The sequence below is a fragment of the Cuculus canorus genome, chromosome 15 (assembly GCF_017976375.1).
Source record: "Cuculus canorus isolate bCucCan1 chromosome 15, bCucCan1.pri, whole genome shotgun sequence".
In the NCBI taxonomy this organism is placed as follows: Eukaryota; Metazoa; Chordata; class Aves; order Cuculiformes; family Cuculidae; genus Cuculus; species Cuculus canorus.
Window position 1 is genome coordinate 8424662 of NC_071415.1, and position 21141 is coordinate 8445802.

Here is a 21141-nt window from a genome sequence, read left to right on the forward strand (position 1 = left end):
TTCACAACTGTCAGTGAAGGAATTTTCTTCCTAATATCCATCTAAACCTCCGCTGGCACAACTTGAGGCCATTTCCTCTCATTCTATCACTTGTTAATTGGGAGAAGAGACCAACACCCACCTAGCCACAACCTCCTTTTCAGGAGCTGCAGAGACCAATGAGGTCTCCTCTCAGCCTCCTCCTCTCCAGACTAAACACCTCCAGGTCCCTCAGCTGCCTCCCATTCCAGCTTTGCAGCCATCCCCATGCTAGAATCAGCAGCTGCTGAGAGCTCAAGGCTCCATTCCATGCACAGGGGATAAAAGAAAACCCTGTATTTTGCCTGCTGGAGGGATACAAGAGTACCTGAGTCTGCGAGACAGAAGTGGAAATGCATAGCAAGGCAGCACTACACAGCCCCGCCGGGCAAGGAGGAACCTACAATGGGATGGAAAACGGAGGGGGAATACTTGCGGGGTTTTACCTCTGATTCCTTCCCGGGACTTTGCAGGTCGCTGTGAGATGAAGACGTGGATCCTCCATTCAGCTGGTGAAAACAAAAAAGTTAGTCCAGTTTCCACAAAGAATTAGAACAAAAATAAAAAGCCAGGCAGAAGAATGCTCCAGCGTGGTGAGACAGACATCCCAGCATCGCCTGGTGTGGGACAGAGCCCAGGGGACCCTGCACACACACATGAGTTCCCTGGGATTTGCCGGCAGAGCCGCTGCTCTCCTGCATCCTCGTGCCAGACCAGGACCAGGTCACTCCCTCCCTCTGTCCCTGGCAACAGCGATTAAAGGGGGCTGAACCCAGCCCTATTCAACCCCTAAATTAAAGCTGCAGCAGGGAGTAATTATTAATAAAACCAGCCAGCAGCACTTCAGTGGAGCTAAATGAGCCCTGGGCGCACAAGGAGCATCCCCCTTCCTGCTCCACAGGCTGGCCAGTCACCCTGACAGCTCCCGTGTCGCAGCTGGGAGCCGAGGGCAGAGGCACGCCGGGAGCCTGGCCTCTCCCTCCCCATCACTCCAATGCATTCCGCTAAACTGAACATGCTAGACTCACCCAGGATGCCACATCCTGCGGCAGGCAAGGACTCACCTGGGTCGGTGCGGATCCGTTGGTCATGGGCTGGGGCACCACACCTACCGAGCACACAGAGAAAACACCGGGTAAAGGCGCTCAGCTGGGACTGGTGGCTTCAGGTTCTGGTGAGCGCCCCTTGGCATCGTCCCACTCTGCCTCCCCCTTGCCCTCACCACCAGCTCCAGAAGCCTGTCCATCCTCCATGTGCCCTTCTGGAACCAAATTCTTTTCCATTCCCCTGACTTTCCTTGATTTCACCCTGTTTTCAACTGAAGAAAACACCTTCATAGAATCACAGAATGGTTTGGGTTGGAAGAGACCTCAAAACCCACACAGTTCCAACCCCACTGCCGTGGGCAGGGACACCTCCCACTGGATCAGGGGCTCCAAGCCCCATCCAACCTGGCCTGGAACACCTCCAGGGATGGGGCAAACACCACTGCTCTGGGCAAGCTTTCCTGGAGCCCCTCTCAGTACTGGAAGCTGCTCTAAGGTCCCCCTGAGCCTTCTTTTCTCCAGACTGAACAACTCCAACTCCAACTGAAATTGCTGGCTTGAGGTAAAAGCAGTTTGATTAAAGAGCACAAATATTATTATTTCTTTTTAGCCTGCAAACAACAGAATTTACCAGAGCCCTTTGCCACCCACTCATGTACTCAACACACAGTGTCACCGTCCAGGCAGACCCAATTTTTGGTCTCTGACGAGTGCGCCAGGACGGCAGCGAGAGCTACAGGACTCAGGCAGGGGCTCGAGCACCCACCCGCGTGTCTGTGGCACCGGCTGCCTCCCCACCCTGGGAACAAGAGCTCCTTTCTCGCCTGTGCCAGCAGACAGCTCTCGCTCCAGCTCCTCCTTGAACCGACACGGAGCATCTGACACTGCTTTTGCCCCATGCACTCTTCTCAGCATTGTGTCACCCCTCTCTTTGGATAAATATCCCCATTGAGCATCTGAGGGAGCCGGGGTGTGGATCAGATAAGGAACAGCTGTACCGGGACACAGAGCTCCTCATTCAGCCGGGCTAGGCTGCGCCCCACTCCCTCCCAATCTGGGAGCTGTGGCACAACAGGTTGGAGAGTGGACAGGCAGCTTTCTCTGCCAGGTTTCAGCAGCAAGGGAAACATCTCCCACAGCAGCCGCCCCTGCGATCGCCGTGGTGTGAAAACCTTCCTCCTGCATTCACATGGTGTTTGCTCCAGCGCTTCTCAATGCAGCTCCTTTGCCGCAGCAAAGAGCCCGGGGGGTTGACTGCACGCTCCCTCCCGAGCCCCCCCCCAGCTCAGCCCCCCTGCACAGACCGCTCTGCTCCCACCCCAGGGACTCTGGGTGGGTGCTGCAGCCAAAAACAGAGGAACAGACACTAGAGAGGATTCCCAGCCCCGACCAGATGGATCCATCCCAGCTGAGTATCCCTCCATGAGCTCATTGCTCAGCGAGTACCAAACTCCCTTCAAATCCCACCACGCTTTGCCTTGGCCACTGTATGGCAGCAAGCTCCTAAGTTAATTATTCACTGTCTAAAAATAACAAATTGTGGTTTGGCTCAATTAGGAAGCGTTCTCACTACTCATAAATAGCTATGTGGTGCTCAGGAAGCTACCGCAGGATGAGACAGGAGGGAAGCATGACTCCCTAACTCCTGAAATCCCACCCTTGGTACAATGAACGGTGTGGGATCACCCGGGGAAAGGCAGGTCTCACCTTTGGTGTGCTCCTCCGTGGGGGTCACCCCCAGCTTCTTGAAGTACTCATCTGTTTCGGGGTCCACCACCAGGAGCCTGGCTTCGTTCTCCCTGGACTTAATGTGGGAAACCACCTCCGAGTGCCGCAGCCCTTCCACGTTGATGCCGTTCACCTGCAAAGCAACGGCATCAGGACTCAAGTCCATGCGGAGATGCTGCTTCTGGTTCCCAGACCCCCAGAGCAGGCCCGTCATCCCCTGAGGGTTGCGTTTTCCCTTTTGTAATTTCTGTTGGGATGATGGAAAGGCTACAGGCTTTTTCCTTCTCCCTCTCAAGCCTCCTACCACCACATTCCCATCTGGTGCCTCTGCCAGAGCATCCTCTGTGTGACCGCACACTTCCACCTCTGCCCACATCCCAAACCCATCCACTGGGAACCACAGACCCCAGACTCTGCCATCACCTCACCCACCCAGGTCCTGCCAAACCTTTCCAGCTACCCTCTTCAGTGATTTCAAGCCCAACCTTCACTTTGGATGTGCTCCAGGTACCACAGGCTGCTGATGGGATGCAACCAGCAGGCTGGGTGCCACCGTAGTGTCCTGCTCCTCCGACCCTGCCCAGTTGACTGCAGCATCACCACACCATTGTTCAACCTTCCCTGATGGAAAACTATGGATTTCCTGTGTCCCCAGTGGGCGAGGCCCCATGCCTGCTGCACAGATTCATTTCTCCCTTCCCTGCGTGAGAGCCAGGACCTATCAGGGAACATGATCCTCTGCTCCCGATTGTTCCCTGCAGCGAGGGGACAATTGTGATTCTAAGGCGTTGTTCGGAGTGGGGAATGAATCACCCTTTGTCCTGCAGGGGAAAGTCTGCACTGCCCAGTCCCTTGCTGCTGGGCCCATTTTTGTGCAATCAACTCTTCCAATGCTCCAGCCCATCTCTGGCGAACCTCAACCCACCCTTCACTTCCTGCCCTGCCTTCAGCATCCGAAGACACCCGCCTGCGATGTGCCAGTTGAGCTCAGATGGAGAAGGGCAGAGAGTGCTGGTGGTGGCAAGATCACTGGGATCAGAATAACCACCTCCTCTTAAAAATATCTACTCCATTACTACAGCTTTCTGAGACAAATCAAAGACTTGGGAAAACTATCCAGCACTGAATGGCCTTCATTAGGAGAATCACAAAATTTTTGGGGTTGGAAGAGACCTTAAAGCCCATCCAGTTCCACCCCCTGGCATGGGCAGGGACACCTCTCACTGGATCAGGTTGCTGCAAGCCCCATCCAACCTGGCCTGAACACCTCCAGGATGGGGCAGCCACCACTGCTCTGGGCAACCTGGGCAGAAGTGGACAGCAGGTCCTCTAAGCCATAGATAACGTTACAACCATGCATACTCTGGCTGAACACACCTGCTCTCCTCAGGGCCCCGGCTGTTCAGGTATCACCATCACCAACACATTTCTATTCTTCCTCCACCTGCAGACAGACAACTGCCTTCTCCTCGGCTGGCCCTCGCGCACACAGACGCCAGAGCCAGGAACTAAGGCCAGGAGTGGGATAACCCCATCCCAGCAGCCCGTCAGGACGCTGAGCTCCACCAGCGTGGCATCGCCCTGGCAGCACCCAGCACATCGCAGCCCGTCCCAGGGAAGCAGGATGGCAAACGAAACCCAACCATGGTTCCTCTCACTGCAAAGTCATGGCTGCTCATCTCAGCTGTAAAGGGACAAGGCAGACAGACACAGCAGAGCCTGAGCTGCACCACCTCCAAGCTTTGGGTTCCCTTTTGTTGTTTTGGCTGCCAGAACACAAACTATGCGGAGAAGCAGGTCCTCTGGGCCAGGATAAGGGCTGGGACACAAAAAAACCCCTCCCGCTCAGGCTCTGCACTTCAGCTTCTGGCTTCTAACCCCTCTCTGCCCCCAGCACCATCCTCCTGCCACTCCAGATCACCCCACTTCACGCCCGGCGCTCACCCTTCCTGAGCTTGGCCAAGCGGCGCAGGGCTGCTCTACCCACACCCCAGCACTCCCAGCCCGCCCAGGGCAGCAGGGTTGGGGGGCATCAAATATTTATCGAAGCCCCAAAGAGCAGGTAGGGAGGGGATCGCGTTTCCGAGCTCACCCCTCGCCGCTTTGTGTGTGCCAGGCGCTCTGCCAAGTGCCAATAAATAAATAACACAACGCCTTGCTGTGACACCACGCTGCCGGGAGCTGCTGCCGCCGGCACCTCGCTCCCACCCCGGTCCCACGCTGTCCAGGCATTAAACTTTCAGGTGTGGGGCAAGAGGCAGCAGCTCCCACTGTCCAGGGAATGATTATTGACGGCGATAGAAAGTAGGGAGTGCTTTGGTCTTAATATCTCCCCAACTTGCCCAGCTCTGCACGATGCAATGGTTTTCTTTCAGCTAGGCAAACCCCTTTCCCACTCTGAGCTGGTGGGGAGAGCCACAGTTTGGTCCCCGTGGGATGGTTTGGGGGTCACCCCGAGCAGGGGACATCCTGGTGCTCCCACAGCGCAGAAATTAAAGGGTTGGTGACTGCTAGATGGAGCCCTGCCAGCCCCTCTCTCCCAGTGGTGCTCAAACCCAGCCGAAAGCACAGGCAGCACTGGATGAGGAACCATGTTCAAGAAAAATGCAAAAGCCCAGGGCAGGGCAATTCCCAGAAGCATCAAAACTTGGGTTGTCCAGCACCCTGTGACCAGGAAGCTGCTTCACAGAATCACAGAATGGTTTGGGCTGCAAGGGATCTCAAAGCCCATCCAGTTCCACCCCCTGCCATGGGCAGGGACACCTCCCACTGGATCAGGGGCTCCAAGCCCCATCCAACCTGGCCTGGAACACCTCAGTGCCAGACAGAGCCAGCAGCAGCATCTGGATTTCAGTGCATGCAAGTTGCCGCTTTGAATGAGCGGCCAAAGGACCAAAAATCTCCTGCCAAAGCACCCACATCGGTGTTGGGGCTCTGTTTTACGGAGGAATACGGGGTGTCTGATGGAAAAGAGAACAGCATGGGGGGTTGGTTCAGTTTCAGGCTCCCCAAGGGTCCCATCACTTCTGCCATCCCTGTCCCCCACTCACAAGATGGGGACAGGACCCCGGCTGCTCCCACCAGGCAGGGCTGAACTTTCCATGCTGAGAAAACCCCAAAGGCTCCCCTGGAAGGGAGGTGCTGAGTCCCCGCGCCGTTACCTCCACCAGTCGGTCCTGGGGCTGCAGCCCCGCTCTGGAGGCTGGTGAGTCAGGGTCAACCGAGCGGATGAACTGCCCCGGCCGGGACTTCTCGCTGTGCAGGTTGAAGCCGTAGCCATTGGGGCCTTTCTTCAGATGGCAGAGACGGGGGCATAGCTCCTTCTGCCCATTTAAATCCTAACGAACAGAGAAGGGTGAGGGGGGGAAGAAAATACCGGGGTTAATTTACTGATTTGGTTTTACTGTAAAGCAGATGCAACCATAAATAAAGCTACCAAGGAAGCACCATATCTGCACCCCATGCCCCTGGACGGGGACAGGTTAACAAATGAATTTCCTCTCACTGAGTCTATTTTAGAAAATCAATTGTCCAAAACCAGCCCAGAAAAAATTAAAACAAAACAAAAAATGCATTTCCTTCACCAGAACCAGCCCAGACAAAGCTCACACAAAGCCAAGAGCCCCTCAGCTGCAGCTCTGGGCAGGGAGGAACCAAACCCAAGAGCCCGGGCAATGCTCTAAGACACTGGGTTAACCTTAGTAATTTATTTAAGGCAGGGTCATGCCTTTGATTGCAGTGACATCGGCATCACCCATGGACACGATCACCTCCCAGCGGAGGGGCTCAGGGGCCAGGGTGATGAACCCCACGCTGGGGCTCCTTGGGAATACGGGAAGGCTGAGCTCGCTGGAGGATCAGGAGCACTCAAGGAGTTTAGCGTCTTTCCCTCATCCCATGGAAAATGCTTTATAGCTCCTCAGGGCAGCTGGGGAGCCACAAACCCGCTCTGCTCTGGGTCAGGACCCCTTTTATGCTCTGTCAGATGCTGTGTCCCAACCAGCCCTCCAGCAGACCCTTCCCAGCCCACACACTGGGTAGCATCGTGTCACCGGCAAGAGCCACTTCACATGTGCAGGTTCTCATTTTCATCTGTTTCCTTGAGAAAATGCTCCCTGCGGCTGAGATTTAATCTTTCATTAAAAGAAACGCCGCTCCCTTCCTTATTTTTTTTCAGATTACATTTATGGTGAAATCCCGTGCAGCCTTTCCTTTCCAATTCTAAACCCACACAGCAACTTCCTCCACGCTCCTCTCTCGGCCAAAAGGCACCACGAAACATCAAATCCAAACCTCATCCCCTTCGCACGCCACAGGCAGAGCCCCCAGCGCCTGTGCAGCTGCCAGGGAGGACAGAGGGAGCAGCTCCCAGGCCATGGAGATGTCCTCCCTCCTTACACACCTCCAGGGCTTCTCGCACGCACAGCACCTTGTGGTTATTTCTTGAAACACCCTCAGTGTTGCTTAAAACATCGTTTATCCTGGAGATGAGGAGGCTGAGTGGAGACCCCATTGCTCTCTACAACTACCTAAAAGGAGGTTGTGCTGAGGTGGGTGTTGGTCTCTTCTCCCAAGTAAGAAGGGATGGGACAAGAGGAAATAGCCTCAAGTTGTGCCAGGGAGGTTCAGATTGGATATTATGAACAAATTCTTTACTGACAGAGCAGTGAAGCCCTGGCAGAGGCTGCCCGGGGCAGTGGCGGAGTCTTCATCCCTGAAGGGATTGAAAAAATGTGTGACCGTGGCACTTTGGGACATCTCAGCAACCTCAACTCCTTGGGGCCAGAGCCTCAAATTCCTCAAAAGCACTTGCAAACAAGAGCCGCCATCGGCAGCGCCCATCATGGGCAACGGAGGTGCTTTGACCAGCTGCAAATCGTACCTGAATGTTCACAGGGATTAACTTCGCAATGCAGTTTTCAATTAAAAAAAGCACAGAGGGAGCTGCAAGAAAAGCCCTAACGACTGCTCAGGCGCACGCTGGGGCTGCAGCTGAGCTTGCAGGGCACGGTCGTGCTACCAGGACAAGTTTTGAAGGAAAAAGAGACCCACAGGCACCTGCCTGGGGAGATGCTCTTCGTATCAACACCTCAATGCACAGATTGATTCTTAAAAGGGAAAAATCCTCAGTGTGACATAGAATCATGGAATGGTTTGGGTTGGAAGAGACCTCAAAGCCCCATCCAGTTCCATACCCCTGCCACGGGCAAGGACACCTCCCACCGGACCAAGGTGCTCCAAGCTGCATCCACCCCAGCTTTTGATGAATGGGACATCAGAACAAAACCCAGGGCAGAGCTTCTCAAGTGCCTCAGCTCAGTGCAAGCCCCAACCCCGAGCTTGTGTCCTCTCCCGCTGCAGATGCAGCTCGCCTGTGTTTTTCCCATGGCCCCACAGCGGGCAGTTCACCCTATCTGCAAACATTTCCAGCTCGCCTCCGAGTTCTTCAGAAACCGAAGAAAACAGGAAATGATTCAACCGGCCCAAAAGGGTCGTACCCGCGCGACCTTCAGGGATGCACGGGGCTCTCCGCAGCCCAGAAAAGGGAGCAAGCAGAGGGGAATGTGTCTGGGATCACCTATTGAGGTCCAGAAATGATCTTTTTAAACCATTTTCTTCTTGCTCCTTTGCGCTGGCCAGGCTAGTCCCTCTGCCTTTGGGGGATCCCCTGGGATATGAAATAAAGTTACTCAATAAACAAACCACACTGGGAAAGCTTTGCCTGCAGGGTCTCTGGTTGTGATGGTGGGAACCGGTGTGCGTCCTCTACAGGCTGCTCTGCTGTCACCACGAAATCGTGAATTCAAGGTCCTTTACCAAAATGCATTCAAGAGCTTGGTTTTAATAAACAAACAAATCCCAATTCACATCTGTTCCAAGCAGAAATCCTCAGGCAAAACTGTTTATCCTCCTGCAGAGATGATCCGGCTCTTAAATCTCCCCACTAAGACAATCCTCGGCCACTGGAAAGAACAGCTCTGAGCCCCCAGCTCTGCAAAGCCCCTCTCTGGGATTAAGCGGACACCACCACTCCCCTCGCTCCCCCCGCACACATGAAGCTGCTGCATCTCTTGCCAGCTCTTCTATTTATTTTCTTTGCTCCCGGTGCCAGCGCTTCCCTGGTTGTGTTCTGGGAAGATATTTCCTAAGCTCCCAGGGGGGTTTTGCCTTTGTGAAACCCAAGCCCCGTGATGCAGCGCTCCCTGTAAGGGTGCCACGCTATCTGGGCTCCCCCAGCAACCCCCCAACCAGTCACCCCTGCCAAGATCCTCCTGCATTGCTCTGGAGGAGGCTTCGCTGTCCTTTCATACGCCAAGAACATAAAAGCCAGTTTGGGTAAGTTAGATTCACACTTATACTAGAAAGCAACAAAAACAAACTGCCTTTTATTGGGTCTATTAGCATCCAAAAAATAAAAAAAGATATCTGCATTAAATAAGTATTTAAATGCTGTCCCAGTATTTAAAAGGTGGCTACAAGGAAGACTGAGAGCCCCAGTTTACAAGGAGTCACATGTAAAGGATGAGGGACAATGGGTACAAGTTACTCCTGGGGACATTCCAGGTGGACACAAGGACAGCTTTCACAAGAACAATCAGCCACTGGAATTGTTCTCCCAGGGAAGGGGCGGACTCCTCGATGTTGCACACTTTTCAGATTCAGCTCAATGGTGCTGGGCCACCTCACCTAGATTGGGTGTTTGCCAGGAAAGGTTGGACCAGAAGGTCCTTGAGGTTTCTTTCAAGCTGGGAATCCATGATTGAAAATGGCAAAATGAAGGGATTTTTCTCCCCAGGAATCCAAATATTACCACCAGCCACTGATTTCATAAACTGGATTAAGAAGCAATGGCTTAGCACACATAATCCATCTACAAACATCCCTATCTACACCCATCCAGAGGGACAGGCGAGCGTGTGCAGGTAAACACTGCTTGGACAACAACCTGCCCTGCCAACAGCACCTCCAGCACCACCACTTGAGGTAAATCATTGCCGTTTACAAAGGAAAAAGGTTTCGGAAACGCTGTTCAAGCCGGTCCATTTAAAAACGCACAAACAAGACATTAAAAACAATTAAATGCTTTCAATAAAAAAAAAAAAAAAGCATTGTTTGGGTGGTGCCCGCTCTCACAATCTCAGTGCAGCTCTTGCAGCACTGATTTCTTTTTCCTTTAGAGTTTCCAGTGCTGGTGCTGGGAGCCGGGGTCACCCAGGGACACCCCTTGGCTCCCTGGGACACCACAGCACAGGCTTCATGCCACCCCAGGCAGGTCTCTGCACTCACCGGGACTGTTCCCATCCCACAGAGCTGGATGTTTCAGGCATGTTCCACCACGAAGTCCTTATCATGGAATGGTTTGGGTTGGAAGAGACCTCAAAACCCACACAGTTCCAACCCCCCTGCCACGGGCAGGGACACCTCCCACTGGATCAGGGGCTCCAAGCCCCATCCAACCTGGCCTGGAACACCTCCAGGGATGGGGCAGCCACCACTGCTCTGGGCAACCTGGGCCAGGGCCTCCCCACCCTCACAGCAAAATATTTCTTCCTAAGATCTCATCTCAACCTCCCCTCTTTCAGCTGAAAACCATTCTCCTCATCCTATCCCTGCGCTCCCTGACCAAGAGCCCCTCCCCAGCTTTCCTGTCGGCTGGACACTTGAGCTAGTCTAGTGGCCAAGGCCAGATCCATACCATCTGCTGCAGGAGCCCGGTGGATCCTGGCACGTTGTGGGACAGAGCAGCTCTTTCACACCAAAGCCACGATGCTGCTGTGCGCCTCAGTAAGGGGCTTTGCCTTCCTGAACCTCCTCCAAGGCTGAATGGATGCTGTCAGCACGGCTGGGAATCACACGGTGTCCCACAGCTCCAGCCTCACGCGTGTCACCCGGAATGAAGATTTGCTCAAACCGAGCTGAGCTCATCTGCCGTGTGTGTGACGGCCACCTCAGCTCCGTCACTGTGCATAATCACCGGAGATCAGGGTTTGCCACCTAATCGGCTCAATTCCACCAGGGACCACCTCACCCCCAGCAATCTGCACCCACTGACCCTTTTGGGGCTGCTCCTCCATGGCCCAGCGCGGTGGGCTCTGCCGGTGCCTGGGGGCAGCCAAATGCAGTCTCATCCCCACTGTTTGGAATTGCACCGCTTGGACATGCTCCAGGCTCCATCTCACCCTGTGCCACACCAAGCCTTTCCGCCTCTGCTCGGCTGAGCTGGAGAAAACACAGGCAGGAGCATTCCTGCCTCATTTACATTGTTAACATATTTTCTTTTAAGTCAGCTCCCACGGCGTTTCCTCTCCTTTCACATGTGGTTTTGGTCAGAAAATGGCTCGTCTGCTCCCTGCATGGAAAAACTCTGCAGGGGCTGGGCAACACCAGGCTCCTGTTCTGCTCCACAGCCACCTTGGGACACGGAGATGTCCTGGGGGGACAAGAGATGCTGCTCAGGGCCTCAGTGTCCACCCTGTCTCACCTCCAGACAGGACCTCACCATTCCCTGCACTGTGGCTTCTCCACTGCAGCAGCGAGTGGGGAGGGATGCAGGGGAGGGATGCAGGGGAGGGATGCAGGGGAGGGATGCAGGGGAGGGATGCAGGGCTGCCTCTGGGGGTTGCAGAGGAGAAGGGCAGCTCCAGCAGCGCAGGATCCTGACCGAAACACCCAGATGCTGGCAAGCAGAGCTGCGAGGCAATTCTGGAAGCTGAGAAGGAGCCAAATCCATGCAGGAAGGATACCCAGGGCCACAGCACTGCCAGAACAAGGGGCCTATTTACACCGTCCCTGACACAGGCACTCTCCCTTGGCAGTAATGGTTATACTGGGAGCCGAGTGAAGCCGCAGGCAAGCTTTAATTACCACTATTATTACTACAATTCTGTTGGAAGCTCAAAGGCCACTGCCTTTACTCAGACTCCGGGATGCGCTTAACTTTAAGCGGACACGTATGGCCCTGACTTGGGGAGGGGAAGGGTGTCCTCGCATCTCAGATGTGAAAACCTGCTGTCTTTCATGCTGCAAAGATGAGGGAAGCTGGAAGAAGCAGGAGCCGGGGGTGCCCGCAGCCCTGCTCGCCATGAGAACCAGGGAGGCTTTGGGCTTGTGCCACGGCCAGGAGCGGGATTACAGCCTCCATTCACCGCCGTGCCAGGGATCCGCCGCCTGTTGCAGTGGGGCTGGCTTTCATTCCCCTTCCCCCAAGAATGACTCAAATTTTCCCACTAAAGCAGCACCAGAAAGGGGGTCATTGTGGCCCCGCATCCCCCTGAGGTCTGGGGGACCTCGGTGACACTCGGAGAGGCAGGGATGAGACTGACTGCCCATGGCAAATATCAAAGAAGGCTCGAAACCCAGGCAATGGGGCGGGAGGCAGAGCACCCCCAGGTCTGCGCCGCAGGGTGAGGACACGGCAGCTCACCCATCGCTGGAAAAAGCAGAGCGAGGATACTCCTAGGGCTTCCCAAGCCCTGGCTGGTCTCAGCACGCTGTGGTGAAGGGCTTGGGGCTCTCTCTGCCTCTCTGGCAGCGCATATTTCACCCAGCTCCATCCCTGGCTCAGAGACAGTCAGCGCCGAATCGGCTCAAACTCCAGATGTTGGTGAAATGCTATAAATAAAGGTGGGGGGAAGGGAAGAGGCGGCTGGGGAGACACCAAGCCCACCAAAACACAAGCAGATGCTCCCCTTCCTCGTGTGGCTGTGGGAGAAACTTTGATGCTCCAGCATCCAGAGGTGTCCTGGGGGGTGAACCCCCCCCTCAATCCCTGCAGTTGGGAGCTTTTCCACCAGACAGGCCAGGAATAAATCCTCAGGCAGGACCAGCTCAATAAACAAACTGCTTCCATTTTTATACAGCCACAACACTAATTACCACCTGCTCTGTTAGCCGAGGAGGTGTTTCGGCTCAGACAGCAGCCATCAAAAGAGGAAAACATTGCTCTGTTCCTCCAAAACAGTCCCATCAGCCTGACCAATAGTCACTTTTAAAGCTCATGGCTTCACAGCATCTCCTGGACAGTGGTGGCTGTTGGCTCCGCATCCCAAGAGCCACAAGGAAGGTTTGGACGCTCCCCAGGGACAAGCAGGGACTGCAACCGCGCCTGCTGCAATTGCTGCCCTTGGGAAAAGGAGGGTCTCAAACACAGCTGAGCAGCCACAAAACACTTGCTATCACCCCAAAATGAGCAGAGTTCTCTTATATATCAGCAGGAAGAGAGGAAGGTGGTGCTGGTCCTGTGGTTCCACCATCCTTCACCCTGGTGTCAAAGCTTGGTGTCCCCATCGACCCAAACTACCGGGCTTTGACCCCAAGGTCTGGGCTTTCATAGCTTATTTAAATTGCTTCCATTATTCAAATTGCTCCCATTATTTCAATCGCTCCAGCTGAGTTTGAGGGATAGAAGAATCACCCAAAATGATTGTTTTTAAAGGACATCCCAATTCATGCTGCTCTCCCTGACAGCACAGCTGTCCCACAGCATCCCCACAGCACCCAGGGGCTCAGCACCTCTGCCCAGGGGGCTGCAGGAGGAGCAGGGGCTGCCCTAGCCCGCCCAGTGCCCTTTGGATGCATCCCACCACTTTCTCTGCCAACATGTAGCAAGGGGAGCAAGTAGGGATGGCAGGCGAGCCAGGAGACAGCCGAGCGATTCCAATTAGTGGTGGAAAGCATCCAGCGGCGGGTGCTCAGCAGGACCCACAGCCAAGCCACCACTGATACGGTCATTTGGGGATTTCCAGTCGGTGAGCATCCAGCCCCCGCCAAGGCTGGTCCCTGCTCTGTCCTCGGTTGCAGCCCCTGCGAGGAGGAGGGAGATCAGCCCTGCAATGGCAACCCCACGCCCGAAGGATGGCTCCTTCCAGCAGGATTTCTTATCTAGATATCAGGAGCTGAATACACTCCTTAGTCTTCCGTTTAAGAGAAAGCCTTGCTACCTTCTCTGACAGCGACTCTTGAGTACAAATGAACACATGCTCACTGTTTTGCAACCCAAAAGAAGCCATGGGCAGCATTACAGTAGCAGAAGTGTCCACTGGGCTGCAGCCACAGAGAAGGGATGGCAGTCTGCTCAGGGAGGTTGCCATCACCTAACAGATGATTTTCCATAGCCTGCCCAGGGATCATATAGAACCACAGAACCATGGAATGTTTTGGGTTGGAAGCGACCTCAAAGTCCATCCAGTTCCACCCCCTGCCATGGGCAGGGACACCTCCCACTGGATCAGGGGCTCCAAGCCCCATCCAACCTGGCCTTGAACACCTCCAGGGATGGGGCAGCCACCACTGCTCTGGGCAACCTGGGCCAGGGCCTCCCCACCCTCACAGCAAAACAAAGTCTCATCTCAATCTCCCCTTTTTCAGCTGAAAACCATTCTCCTTACCCTATCCCTGCAGCCCCTGATCAAAAGCCCCTTCCCAGCTTCCCTGGAGCCCTTTTCAGCACTAGAAGCTGCTCTAAGCTCTCCCCAGAGCCTTCTCTTCTCCAGGCTGAACAACCCCAGCTCTCTCAGCCTGTCCTTGTAAAGGAGGGATATGCAGAAAGGACACTGCTTCTTAGTAAGACAGAAATCCTAAAAACTGAACAAGCAAAGCAGTTTAACGAGCAAAACCGTGTTTACAGAAACAAAGAAAGGGAAGGATGACACCCACAGACAACCATGGCAAGCACCGAGCCTCAGCAGGGACCCACCGTCTTCAGGGATCCCAACCCTGAGACCTGCAGCCATTCTGGACACGGCAGAGGTGACAATATGCCTTGTCACTGGTGACTCTCAGTCCCTAGCAGCCCTTCCCAGGACAACACAAAAGTATTCAGCAACAATTAATGAGGTCCTTGGCTGTCCCCTGGCACTGCAGGGTGGCACAAAGAAGGGACACGCACCCTCCCCAACCCATGCACCAAAGTGTCCAGGTCTCTCCCAAGCCCACACACCCCAACCTGGTCTTTTCCAGGGATGCAAAACCCACAGGAGAGCAAGGTCCCCATGCCAGAGCCAGACCTCGGCACCACAAAGGTTCTTATCCCGAGAAACTGCCTGGCAGGAGAAAACAAGGGCAGGAAGGATGTGAAGGGTGGGGAGGACGCCTGGTCTCCAGCTTGCTGTGACAGTGCCAGCCAGGCTGGGCTGCCCCATGGGACAGCACAGCTCCCACCCCGGAGCAGGGTGATGGGAAAAGCATTCCACTTACAGCCTCCCACTGGTGTTTCACCTTTAAGCAACTTGCTGCCAAAGAAATAAGAGCTCAACCTTAGCTGGATGCCCTAAGGCGAAGGGGTAAGCCTGGATTTACCCCTCTCCAAAATCTCCGGCGCTGTGCTGCAGCTCCAGCCACCGCATTATAGAAATCCCCGAGCACAAAGGAGCCTCTCAGCAGAGAGGCCACATCCTGGTGAGGACCACAAGTCCTCGGTGGGCACAGCGAGGGCAGCTGGCTGGTGTGGGGACCCCAGCCCCATCCTGCTCCATGAGGTCCATCCAACTGCACCCACCTCTCCCAGCCAAGCCTCTGCTGCCATTCCTCAGCAATCCCACAGCTGGGGAATTTCTCAGTCATAAGAAGCAGCTTTTTTCCCCCCTGCTTTGCTGGCATTTGAGCCGACTCAGCCAGTGAAGGCACCCACGCTCTCCCGCGAGCAGGGCCGGAGCCAGGAATGGCAGCAGAGGCTTGGCTGGGAGCATGGAGCAGCTGGCCCAGAGCAGGGAGAGACGGGGAGGGAGGATGGAGGAGAGTGAAACCGCCACGTGCATGTGTTTTCTTTAAGAGAGACAACTTTTCCAGCATGATCTGCCAAGGAAACACACAGCTGGGATGTCAACGAGCTCCTTTGCTTGGGAGGGATCAGCTCCGGGTGGCAGCATGGGTTCTGGCAAGCCAGGATTTGTCCAAAAGGAGAAATATGGAATCTCCATTCTGGATACAAAGGGATCTCAGATCCAGAGGGATCTGTTTTCCACCGGGTAGAAGGGAAAGGAGGCAAAGAGCATCAGTCACTTTGTGCAGGGCTCAAAACACAGCTCAGGCTGCTGGAACAGGGGGAAAAGTCCTTCCCACGCTTGCCATGAACCCCATGGGGCAAGGAAAGGGATTCTGTAGGCGATGGGGAGGCTCATTCCCAGTATCTTCCACTGCCTTCCCAAGTGCTCCTCTCTCCCTCCGCAGGGGCCGTGCTGCAGTGGGGAGCTCACAGCACCCCAAATGAGAGGCACGACTGCCACCCGTGGCAGTGCATCTCGACATCCTCAGCACTGCTCTGAGCACACGAAATGGATCCCAGATGGAGCCTCCTGCCCAGGGCATATCCTGCCCAAGTGAGCTCTCGCTTGCAGCCAGAGGGTCTGGCCAGTGCACCACAAAACTGCTGATCATGCTGTAACAACCTGCCCTTTAGACCCTTTCTTTCTGAGGCCAAGCCTTGAGCAATCACCAAAGCGTTCATTAATGCTGGCCCCAATTGTTGCATTTAATAACCCCAGATCCTTAGCAGGAATTCAGTCATACCAGCTTTGCACTCTTGTGGCAGCTGGGAGCCCTGGGTACAGCCACGAGCATCCCACATGGGGCCGCACCGTGGTGACCAGCTCAGCACCACCAACACCCGGGGAAACCCCTACTTCAGAAAGGCGAGAGCCCTCGTGCAATGTGCCAGGGAGCACCAGGGGCTCATGCGATGCACCAGGAACTGCAGAGAGCATCGCTCCCTCCCCAGAACCTGGGGTGAGCCCAGTGGGACAACTGCTGTGTGTGCCACCACCTCCTCACTGCAGGTGGAGATCTCTCAGCTACCCTCCCAGGAAAGGAATGAGATTTTTTTGAAGGGTACAGGATGCTCAAGCTCTTTATTCCTGATGTTCACTCCGCAGGCTGCACAGCTGTGCAGGACCCAGGGGACTCTGTGACACAGTGTGGCCACCGTGGGACCACACATGGTACCCCATATCCCATAGCTCCTTCCTCCCTGCTGCAGCACCAGCAGTGACCCACACCCACAGGGGCCAGCGCCAACGTGCTCAAACCCACCGAGAGCTGCCCCAAAAGCCTCATTTCCGGGGATAGGGTACACCAATAAATAACCTGTGGCCCTACCAAAAGCCAGCTGCTTGCCAAGGTGTCTCACATAGGACATGGAAACCTGTAATCTACACCATGGGCCAGCAAAGACGTGGTTTTTGGTCCTCTCTCCCAAGCCCACACAGCCTTCCCTGGCCCTGGAGGAAGAGGTCATTTATTGACCGCTACAATTTATACTTGTAGAGCCCAACAAAGCACTTGCAGGGTGTGAAAGAGACCACACAATCCATCATGATGACCTTTGAGGGCTGATGGTCTCCCCCTGTGCAGCCCCAAGCCCATGCCGTGCCCAGGCTGGCATTTGGGGTGCAGCAGGCACAGGGCAGGATGACCCGGGTGCAGTCCCGCAGATGCTCCAGCTCAGCAGAATGTGCTGCACCCTCCAGCTCCTGCTGTCCCCAGCTCGGGGACACCCCTGTGCCTCCCCAGCTTGGCCCCTGCGCAGGGTAGGGGGAGAAGAGGGAACAGGCACTGCTCTGTGAGTGCAGGGACCAGGGAAGTTCAATAGTTTACTACCAATATTTGTCTTGGCCAGGCAGCTCGGCTTGCTGGAGGAAACGAGGCAGGGGGAGGGCTCCGAACATCCTCTGCGTTCCTTCTAATGAAAGTAAAGCCAGCGCTGTGGCACCCGCGCTTAGGGTTACCCAAATGTAAGGGCTTTTGTATTATCCTGCAATAAAATATCCAGAAGTGCCATTTTCCAAAATGCAGGAGTGAGGGGCTGCGCTCTCAGCTTGATGCATGAGCGACCCCTCCTCCCAAAAACCCACAACCCAGCTTCTGCACAAAACTTGCCCACGGAGCTGATTCCAATGCACCTCCAGAGTCCCCATCTCTGCCTGGGGGTCAACTCCTCCCCACAATCCAACCCTCCTTCCACAGCAACCAGCACTGGCATCTGCTCCATCCCACAGCACCACTGGAAAACATGGGATCAAACAGAGACCTGATGCAATAGGGGAACATCAAGGCTCATTCACTCAGCCCATACCACTGCAAGGCAGACTCAATGATCTTAAAGGTCTTTACTAAGCAAAATCATTTTATGATTCTAGGCTTAGCTCAAAAATGATGTTTTAAACCCAGCTCCTTAAGAGGAAGGGCACAGAAGATGCCCCTTATTGCAAAGGCTGCTCCTCAGGCGAGGGGCTGGGGTTTATCTTCACCCACAACGGCCAAACAGCACCTCTGTGCTGGAGCAGATAAGGAGGCAGCGGCAGGTGGTCGAGGACAAAGTGTGTTTCTAACCCAAAGCAGGAGGACATCCCACGATAACCCCCAGAGTCAGTGCCAGGTTCCGGCTGCTCCTGCTGATAAACCCCAGGCAAAGGCGGGTGCACAGTGCTGGGCACACTCCAGTGCCAGCTATGGGGTGCTGAGCACGCTGCCATCCCTGCCCATAGGATGGGCTGAAGAGGACCTGAAAGCCACAGGGAAAGCAGTCGCCCCACGAACAGCCTCTGCACAGCGCTTGCAAATCCAAGAGATTGATCCAGGTGCCCAATAAAACCTGGAACCTGCTCTCACAAGCAGCACGAGGCAATTTTCATCCCCACTTTTGAGCTGCTCCAACACGAGGCAGGGTCTCCCACATACACCATCCCAGGACACGCTCAGCTCCTGATGTCAGGGAGAGCCCTGCGCTCATTAACAGCTGCCAGACAGGAGCAGGGAACCCTTCCAGGCAAAGCAGACTATTTACCCTGCTTAGTACTAATTAAGGCTTGTCTTAATTAAATCCTGCTAACCACGAACAACCCAGGGACAGAATTAACTGATTTACCTGGGGTGGCCTTTGGCCGCTCACAGGGACTGCCAGCCCCGTGCCAGCCACGCTGGATGTGGACAAGGAAAGGCAGGAGCTATCAGGCTTGGGGAAAGCCACTGGAGATGTGTCCCACAGCAGAGCATCACACCCCAGGGACACATGGCTCTGGTCCCAAGGGGATGCAGGAAGAGCTGCCCCAGCACACCCCAGGGTGGGAGCTCAGCCCACAGAGGCAGGAGCAGGGGGATTAGCCCTCCCACTGCTTTTTGTGCTGCTCGTTTCTTTAACAGGATTAGGCCCTAAAAACCCTTAAGAGGGTTTAATCCCATAGCAGCACAGGGCAAGCGGGGCTCCTGCCGGGTCTGTGCAGGCAGTGAGCCTCCCTTAACCAGGCAAAGAAGGGGCTGCAGCTGCATACGGACACGAGCTCCTGGCCCTGCTTCTTTTGGAGCATTCCCAGCCATGGACCAGTGCACGCGATGGCACAGCACTGGAGACCCCATCGAGAGAAAGACTCCATCGCCGACTGGGCAGTCGCAGCCAGAGATGCTGGCAACACAGCCTCACACGCTACTGTGGCCCTGGTACCCATAGGGAATCGTCTTTCTTACCTTCCCCTTGCTCATAAAGCTATTTTTCCTTTGGGCGTTCATGGGTCCACAGCTAACTGTCATCTCCCACCAGCTTATTGTGGCCAGTAACAAACTCTAGCTGAGGTTTAGTGAAAAGAGAGACATTTTGCCAACAAATCCAGCTCCACGTCTGCTTACAGTTTAAACGCACACAGCAGTGGAACCGTAACACTCAGGAGTCCAAGCAAAAGCTGTAATGAAATTAAGTTACAATATGGATCTTGCCAGAAATAATTATGTCAACAACTTGGGGATTAATTCCTTATTTCTAGAGACCTGAGGATCCAGAGAAGCCCTTTGCTCATTACAAGTTTAATTTTTCTCTCTCTCATATCGCAACCAGGAGTCTCCCGAGACCACAGCCAGTAAAATCCTGGCACCTAGAGACAGAGCCAAGGACTGGGAGCCAGAAATGGCTCAGTTCAAACCTTAACTCCTACACCAGCCTCTCCTATAGTGCTGGGTAAATCACTTATCTTCACAGTTTCAGTTTCCCTGAGTGAAGGGCAAGAACAAGGGGCAGAGCTGATGCTACAGCCATCACATCATACTTACAATCATAGAATCATTAGGTTGGAAAAGACCTTTGAGATCATCAAGTTCAACTGTACTTGTCCACTACTAAACCATATCCCCAAGCACCTCATCTACCTGGATTTTGAACACCTCCAAGGATGGGGCCCAAACCCCCTCCCTGGGCAGCCTCTGCCAGTGCTCGAGAACCCCTTCAGTGAAGAAATTTTTCCTGATGTCCAATTTAAACTTCCCCTGGCGCAGCTTGAGGCCATTCCCTCTTGTCCCATCACCCATAGCTGGGAAGAAGGGACCAACACCCACCTCACTACAACCTCCTTTTAGGCAGACGTAGAGAGCAATAAGGTCTCCCCTCAGCCTCCTCTTCTCCAGGCTCCTGCACACTGTTACAGCTGCAAGCAGGTCATTTCCTTATGGATTAAAAGAAGCTCTTTAAAACCTCTTTGGAAGTCAGGCGTGCCCAGGCAGTGGCTGGAAGTCCTGGCCCCCTCCAGCCCAGGAATGCACACTGGAAAGTCAGCTCATACACTACCTTTTTACTGCATGTGCTTCCACTCTTCACTAGCAATGCTGTAACACCAACACCTTCTCCCTGGATGGGAGTAACCCAGTGCCTGGTGGGGCTGGGCAGGAGGAGGCGAGATTCACCCAGATCCACAGCATCGCCAGGTCTGGGATCAAACACCCAGAGGGGTTCTATCCAGCCACGCTGCATGGTGGCACAGGGACAGTCCTGGATAAAGAGTAAACACATGGCATGCCTCATCCACAACTCATTAAGGTCTTGGGAATAAACAAGAAAGCCAAACCCCTCCAACAATATTGTTTTAAGGTTTCCTCCACCACAACAGGACCATGAGCCCAACCAGCCTGGAGAAACTCCGAGGTATGAAGCAAAAATCACAGCAGAGGCTCTGGGCAGCCGCCAGGGCACATGCAGAGGGCCCTGATCCTGCCAGGAGATTTTTAATTCATTTGAAACCATCTAATATTTTTACTATCCAACAAAACCATTAAGCAGCTGGCAAGAAGCCCACTCGTAAGCAGGGCTGTTATTAAACCAAGCTGCTCGAGCGCATCCCTGCAAGCAGAGGGGGCTGGGACCAGCTGCTGCGGAGCAAGCGGAGTTTGAATGGTACCATTTAGTACTGGTTTTCAAAGCGAATCCAAAGGAGGCCACGGAGAAGATCCCAGGGCTGGAGCACCTCCCACACAAGGATGGACTGAGAGAGTTGGGGTTGTTGAGCCTGGAAAGGAGAAGGCTCCAAGGAGAACTTAGAGCAGCTTCCAGTACAGAAAGAGGCTCCAGGAAAGCTGGGGAGGGGCTCTGGATCAGGGA

At 54.5% G+C, this 21141-nt stretch overlaps 1 protein-coding gene across 2 annotated transcripts in view; it reads right to left on the reverse strand.

Annotated features, from left to right (window-relative positions):
• The window catches only part of NHERF2 (NHERF family PDZ scaffold protein 2), a 37115-nt gene that overhangs the window by 3172 nt on the left and 12802 nt on the right, over positions 1–21141 (reverse strand). For both annotated transcript variants that reach the window (XM_054080396.1, XM_054080395.1), the window contains exons 3-6: positions 5954–6130; positions 2772–2925; positions 1083–1126; positions 465–527 (exon numbers count right to left, since the gene is read on the reverse strand). In XM_054080396.1, the coding sequence (XP_053936371.1) occupies positions 465–527; positions 1083–1126; positions 2772–2925; positions 5954–6130 (438 nt within the window). The remainder of the gene's footprint in view (positions 1–464; positions 528–1082; positions 1127–2771; positions 2926–5953; positions 6131–21141) is intronic.